This window comes from Pleurodeles waltl, chromosome 3_1 (assembly GCF_031143425.1).
Source record: "Pleurodeles waltl isolate 20211129_DDA chromosome 3_1, aPleWal1.hap1.20221129, whole genome shotgun sequence".
NCBI classification, from domain to species: domain Eukaryota; kingdom Metazoa; phylum Chordata; class Amphibia; order Caudata; family Salamandridae; genus Pleurodeles; species Pleurodeles waltl.
Window position 1 is genome coordinate 1,000,656,065 of NC_090440.1, and position 7,895 is coordinate 1,000,663,959.

General features: G+C 40.5%; 1 protein-coding gene across 3 annotated transcripts in view; it reads left to right on the forward strand.

Moving 5' to 3' along the window:
• MARCHF7 (membrane associated ring-CH-type finger 7) overlaps positions 1–4,108 on the forward strand; it is a 255,444-nt gene extending 251,336 nt beyond the window's left edge. For 2 of the 3 annotated variants that reach the window (XM_069224202.1, XM_069224201.1), the window contains one exon: positions 2,819–4,108. In XM_069224202.1, the coding sequence (XP_069080303.1) occupies positions 2,819–2,856 (38 nt within the window). In that variant the 3' untranslated portion in view covers positions 2,857–4,108. The remainder of the gene's footprint in view (positions 1–2,818) is intronic. The other variant, XR_011201473.1, reaches the window with a different exon arrangement.
• Positions 4,109–7,895: the final 3,787 nt, after the last annotated feature.

A 7,895-nucleotide genomic window follows, 5' to 3' on the forward strand; every position in this document is an offset into this window, starting at 1 on the left:
ATAGCAAGACATGACCCAAAAAATACACATTAAATGGAAGCGAACAGAATTGATAAGGCTTTAAAGCATCTAATAGGTACACGCCATCATTGAATCTGCTATACTACCATGTATTTTTTTGGTTATTCCCTTTCACGCTACATCACTACATAACCCTGATTCACATTAGCATAGTCTTATTAAAATAGTTTAAGGGAGTACTGCACACCCCTTTGAGTTTGAGCCTCCCACTCTGTTTAATAGATGGACGGGCTCTAGCACTACACCTGGAGGCTGTCTTCATAGTCTCATTGCAAGGGTCCTGGATAAGTCATCTTCGCGTTTTGGGAGGTGGACCCCTTGAGCAGGTGTCAGCAACCCCTGGATCTTTATTTTAAGCCCATTTCTTCCCCCCTGCCCCCCCGTGCCCCCTTCCCGCCCCCCACAATCCCCCAGTAAAGCCCTTGCCGTTTTCAGTTGACCAGTCAGCCAGAATGGCTGCTTCTGAAATGAAAAACTATCAATGGAAGTTGTATTCCTTTCTTCTGATAGAGAAATGAGAAAACAATGGATTTCAGACCGCATATGGCCAGGTACCCATGACGTTGCTGTTTAGGGTCTTCCAGTCTTCTAAAAGTTAACCCGTGTGTTACTTGTCCACAGTAAAACCCAAGTACTTAATTATTCTGAAACACCCGATCATCCCAGATGAACCATGCCTGCTAAAACGTGTAAGCTTGATGACCTCTGCAGCAGTATAGCACCTGGCAGTGAAATTCCCATCTAAGACATCTGTGGCAATGCTATAAAGGTCTGTCTGCAATCCAGGGGGCGAGTTATGTCACCCTAGTCATCCAGAATACTGCTGTGGAGCTGTTGCAGAATATGGACTCTTAAGTAGCTGAGATTGATACCTTCTCAAGACTTACCAAGCATGACCGTTTTCTGATCACAATGACACTGGGTTCTCTCTGTGGACTGCTCATGTTAATTGCTAAGGCCTTCACAGCAGTCTAAGCTACGCCGTTACCATTGGCATGCCAGATGCAAGTCATTCCTACACGTTTCCTGCAAACGTATGTTGCAAGACTTAAATTAAGGCATATACATGGATGTCACCCGAGAAGGATGAAGTTGCATCCGGTCCCTTCAGAACTGGTGACCTACAAATCTTGGGGCGGAGGTCGGGACCATCTGTTTGTGTACATTTTTCAGTTTTTGCTCTACTACTACAACCTCTGCCTCTTGAAATCTAGGCCGTATATTTTCAAGTATAGTGGATGAGGATCCAGAAGAGGAAAGAGCACCTCTTAATGATGAAAACGTGCAGTGATTGTGGTACTAGATGAAGACTCGTCTAAGTCAGATTATGCATTCCCCTCATGCCACAGTATGATCAAAGTGTTCATGCTGTATGTTAAATGGAGAAACGTGCATTTGACTTTCTGGAGAAGCTGTCTGTTGCAGAACATTATCTTGCCATGGCTCTTCAAAAATCTGTTGGGGTATAGGCGTCTCATCTAGCAGTTTGAAATAGGAATGCCGCAGTGAGGGGCTGGAGTAATAAAGTAGGCAGTACTGCATGAACAGGTTGAATCTGTGATGGTCCCCTGGTTCCAGTCTTTAAAGATCTACATGCTCAATTTGGTACGGTTTGCAGCATTTTTACAAGATGATGTGCTGAAAAGTCTCTGGACTAAGTATTATATCATATTTTTTAATGTTTCATGCTGTTACTTTTATTATTTCTGTGTACTATAATTCGAGAATTATTAATTAAATTGATGGTGCTCTATTTCTCGATCTCAAAAGGATGAATGACTGACCTGTTGGGCTTCGAGCACTCGACCAAGCAGGTGACAGATATCTGTCAAAACTGGCTATGTAATTTATGCAGTCGAAACAGTGTATTCACTACAGTGAATAATGCTTTGTCAAACTTTAGGCACTAGTGTTAATGCCCACTTTAGATTTTCAGGCAGAAAAATTGCATTTATAATTCTTTTTGAAATGCTTGAAAATAGATAAAAATTGTATCAAAGTATATAATTGCCGTATATTTTGTTCCATTACTTTCAGATTAAAGATGGTTTTTCAGCTGTTTTTTTCTATGCTTAAGGTTAATTTGTTTTTCCTTTTTCTTTCTTTTTTTTTTTTTTCTTTTTTAGAAAAAAAATTGTAATATCCGTTAAACTGCATGTTATAAAAATACCGTGCGCGTGAATTCCAGTGACAATATCGAATGCATTTTGGCCATTGAGGTACAGCAAACATAAGTGTCCATCAGAGGATTATTTTCCCTGATCATGGCGAGTAAGTAGCTCTCCCAGAAAGGGTAAAACCACATACTGTAGGCAACAGTCCCTAATGTAACCTAGTTTTACGCGGCAGCTCTCCCACTGGAGGCTTTTCTGTAGCCTAACCATAGGTGCCTCAATATTTCAGCACCCCGAATCTTCACGCACATTTCTCAGTCCATATTAGCAAGCTACTGCCCAAGATTCTGGATCTCAGAATCGCCCCCTCCCCCCCATCTTGGCTACATCTTGAAGTGCAATTTTAATCAGTTTCTTGAACCACTAACTGCAAGTCTTCAAATGTCTTTCATTGAGCTACATACTTAATCATTTGAGTACAGCCGAGATGTGTAAGATCTAAAGTTAAGTTTGATCTAAAGGGCTATATATAGATTGTGTTTTTAGATAGTTGATGAACGCCAATTTCTGTTCGAGAATTTGTCGACATTAGGTTTTCTAGCTAATTATTGATGAGTTTAAAAATGGATTTTCACAATATTTCAAATAGTTTATTTAATATTTTCATTTCCCCTTTTTTCTAGCTTCTGAAGATGAATCTGAAGCAGATGGAGATTGCTGAAAACGGAAGACAAAAGAGTTGATAATGTTAAATTAAAATGAAAAGTAACATATTAAGTTACACTAGTGTTTTGTTTTGTTTTTTGTTCCCCCCCCCCCCCCCCCCCCCCTCATATACTGGTTTAAAAAATGCAAATTTTGATTATAGTTTCTCTAAGAATCTGATTCCTGCATAATGGAATGCCTTTTAACGAGAGGAGTTGTTAATTTTCTCCTTTTAGCTATTGGTCTGGGGTGCATCTTCAAGTTTTTTGGAAACTCTCTAAATTGCACCTTTTTTATTATTTTGAAAAGCAAGTTTCCAGAGCAGATGTTGAAGTTCAGAGCTCCTAACACTAGCGCGTTCCAGTCTCCATCCCTGGGTGCCTTCTGGCCTCTAATTAGCGTCAGTTGAATCAGCCCTCCTGCCAGACAATAGACGCACGAGAATGTGGGGTATCCTTGTTTAATGTCGGAGGGGTAAAGGCGCGGGTAGAGTGGTCACTCGAACTGTTGAATCCACAGATTACCGGAACAGTATAGGAGAATGGCTGTCCACTAGTTAAGAATTCAGAGCTTCGCGGTCTATATAGGTAATTCAAAAACCTTTAAAGTCCCCTTGCTGTCTAGGATGTGAACTTGAAACACTTTTTTCCACGGGTGAAAAGCCCTTTGTTACTGGAGAGCCATATGGCCTTTTTAAAATGGTGAGTGGGTTTGCCTTGTTTATTAAGCAAAGCTATGTGCTTCATTATTTTGGTTGCTCTAATCATTTATTAGGAAAGATTGGCCTTTGCAATAGTTTCTGCGTTTTTTTTACAGGTATTCTAATTACTAGAGTGTATTAGTTGGTTAAAAAATGATGTTGACAAGCATTTGATTTGTTGAAAAAAGAAAATCATGCCTTATTGCTTCCAGTGTTGGCAATTATGAATGTTTTTTGATGTTACAGAATAATTTAAAAAGCTCTGAATATTAGACAAACTCCTTAAGTAAACAGCAATAAGAACTTTTGAGGTGCTGTTCCTTTAAAATATTTGGAATGCATACACGGTAACCATTTCCAAATCAACTGCATAAGTGGGTAGTTCACGTTTTATTGTTTATGAATATCCCATCAGCGAGTATTGCAGTGGGGAGTCGAACTGCAATTCCTAACATTTTATTGAAACCTTTTTAACCCTAAGCATCCTCTTAAACGCGGATTATAAAAACGTTTTATAGTTATTGCACTTGTTTATTACAATGAATAAAATGTCATACATGTCACCCACCCTACGTTGTCTGTGAATATTGTGCATTTGTAGAATTGATTCATTACACACCAATAGTGGCAGTCTTAGTGGAGGTCTCTCCTGGACTGTCTGCTTCATAGCATGCGTTTATTATTTTTAATTAAATATCAATGACCCCAGGGGTTTAAGTGCTTACTGTAATGACCTTTCTTGTAAATAGTGATTGCCAATGTCATTTCCTTCTTCGTTCCCCATTGAAATAAACTGATCAAATTAAACAAGTCGTGGTTAGAGCCATGCTATTTACACGATCTGGAATTATTGATAACAACTTAGATATTTAATGGTTAGGGCGTCGGATTGGCCTGTGCATAGGTACACTTGCCGTAAATCCCATATCCGAAGCTACAAAAGTTCAGGACTCCTACTCAGCCCAGTATGATCTGTGGTTTATTCTAACACTAATATTTTAAGTGTAGTATTGTATGTAGCTATTCTAGGTAGAGCCCTACTTCCTAGTCAGTTAATAGGTTTAAAGGAATAAAATGCAAATACAAAATAAATACAGCATGAAACGTCAGTCGCAACCCAAAGACCATAATTTCTTTCTCTGTATTTCAAACCGCACATGACACAGTGCTCGTGTGCTGCATATGCCACACCCTGGTGTTATTCCTGATGCACTCAATGTTTTGGGTCACTTGACTTTGTAATTATCTTGAAGTTGAGGCAAAAAACTGACGGATCTGTAAAATTAACCAAGAAAATACTTGAATCTGAAGACTAGTTATCAGCATATAGCTGTACCCCATTGACATTCGGCACTTTAATAACTGGGAGAACTCCTTTCCCAGCAGTCTTGAAAAACCCCCAGGTCTGTTCACTCTGTAGGTCTGGGGCAAAATGGAAATGATTTGTCCACTTCTGTATTATAAAACATACACCTGGTGGATACTTCTGCCTGCAGATTCCTTACCTGTATTATTATCCCAAGTGCAAAACTGGATCCTGAAACTTCAGAGCTCTCACATCGTCAATACGGGGTGCTGGCTTCACAGAAATGCCGAAAGTGGTGTCCGATAAAGTCACAGAAGCCATATAACACCGGCCCCCCTTCGGAACAATGTAAGTTCCCTTTTTTTCTGTGTGTTTAACACAGATCCAGAGTTCACGCTTAAAGTTGTCTTTTCCTCACAGAATATTTACTAAATAGTGCAACTATGAAAGTATGATGTCTCAAGCTTTAAGCCCTGCAGGGACTGTCGTTCTCTGACCTCCACTCTGTTTGTCTCTGTCTTGGGTCGGACCACAACTCATGCTCCTGTTATTCCTGTCAGGGTGTGCACAGGAAAGCCATCAAGAAACTAAATGCCGAGCTGTTCATTACTCATGGCCAGGAGGAAAAGCACAGCCATCGCCGTTCAAGGCCACGCTCCTGATCACTGCCCTCCCATTCTTAAGGTGCTAAGTGCAAAAAGCATAAGGAGTATAGAAAACATTGCAAAGGTAAATAGGCTAGATGCTCTCTGGCCCAGAGTATGAGAATCTGTGGGAGTCTGAGTTGGTAATTGTGGAGCTTGATTCATTCTTCTCTGAGCTTCCCTACGCTAGTGGCTCCACTTACTCCAGAACCACCTCTCACTGACTCCATTACTAGCTTTCCTAGAACCTTTGGGGCTTGGTCCCTCATGCCCAGTACAACCAACTCCATTCTTACCAGAGTTCGTAACCCCATGATCTGACCCAGCTGTGCCGTTCTCCGCCTTGGCCACAGCACGTCTCAGCAGGCCCTCAAGGATCATTGCCAGCAACTTGTTAATGTTCAATTGTTTATCAATACATAATGCTAAGTTTTCCTGCATCATGGTTAGGCCACAATGCCCACCTCCTTTGGTTTCAGTCGCTGAAGGCTTGCTGCAGAAGAGATCAAGAAGGGAGGTGCAGAGGCTCGTAGAAGAGGGCTGAAATAAGATTCATGACAATTTCTGGAACAAGCGATGACCCTTTGAACCTGTATGCACTAGGTGATGACGCAAGAGGTCAAGTTTTGGAGTTTACTGGTCTGTCCTCAGCCAGTGGGATGGATACGTTTCCAGAGATCAATATGGATTTTCAAACTGTGCTGTAAACACCAGAAGTAATATCCTTCCATGCTGGCGTAAAGAAAGCTGCTGATGTCCAGGAGGTGCAGCTTCCTACATTGGAGGAGAAGACAAGCATCCTCCCTGAAGTTCTCCTTACAGCCCTAAGCTGAAGCTCCTCTTGCCCTTCAGTGACACATTACTGGATCTTGTTCTGGCAGGTTGGGTGAAACCCACTTTCTCCCCGGCTGTCGGTAGGCTGGTAGCTCAACATTACTCCTATACCCTTTGCACCCATACTTCACTCAAACCTGGTTCTACAGGCCTCATGCTTCTCTGGTGAGTTGACTGGGACCTTTATCAGGGATTTATCTTTTTGCCCCACGTACCACTGGGACCTAGTACAAACCAAAATTGACCTATTAAAATTTATCCGTAAGCTCAAACTCAAATCTTTCTTTTCTACCTCAACACCTAAACCATATTTATCTCAACAACCCCAGATTTCTAGCGACCATCCAGTTCAAGATTTGGAGGCTATACGGTTAATTAGCAATCTCTCTAATGTTGAGGAACAAGATCAATCCCTTTTTGAAATAGCCCACAAACTTAATATTGAGATAACATTGTATCAACACTTTGACCTTCCAATTAAATCAACCTTCACTCCTGTTACCAGCAGGGAATTCTATTGATCTATTCTTCACAGCAGTGACACAAAACCTTGATCAGGAATACCGCAAATATATTAAAAAAAAAAACATTTCTTCCATCAAATATTAACTCTACACACAAGCCATCAATGAATTAATAAAGAATAACCGTGTTCTTATTAAGGAAGCTGATCAGGGAGGAAACATTGTTATTCTCAGCAGAAGTGACTGCCTACACAAGATCTATAGACAAATCAATGATACAACTTGTTATAAAAGACTTCCTTCAAATCCCACACGAGAGATTCAAAACAAACTTAAGAACCTTCTAGACCACTGGTGTTCTAAACAAATCATTTCTCCTGAGTAGAGGAATTTTCTAGTCATACAACACCCTACTACTCCCACCCTATATTTGTTACCTAAAATATATAAAGGTGGCCATCCTCCCAAAGGCAGACCAATTATCTCAGGTATTAACTCCATTTGCTCCAATCTAGGCATTCTCATTGATTCTGAGTTACAACCGTTTATGCAAGGCTTACCGTCCATCAAAGACACAGAGGATATATTACAAAATATTGACTGGCAACCTGATTATATTCTTGCCACCATAGATGTGATGAGCTTATACACCTCCATCAGACATCATGATGGGATTGAAGCGGTTAATAGCTGTCTTTCAACACGATCGGTTCACCTTATTGAACAGAACCAGATGATAATAGAAATGTTATCCTTCTGTCTCATGAATAACTTCTTCCTGTTTGAAGGTCAATTTTTTTCTTCAACTACAAGGCACGGCGATAGGAGCCAAATTTGCACCACCTTATGCATGCATCTTAATGGGAGCAGTAGAAAGACACTGGCTTTGGAATGATGACCTTGAGCACCTCTCAACACAATTTTTTGGGGCAGATATATAGATGACACCTTACTTATTTGGCACGGTCAAGATTCTGCACTCCAACTTTTTCTTGAATCTCTCACACCAAACAGATGGGACATTGAAATCACATATCAGTTTACCAGAACTACAGTAGAATATTTGGATCTCACTCTGTATATTGAAAATGATCAACTACATACTCT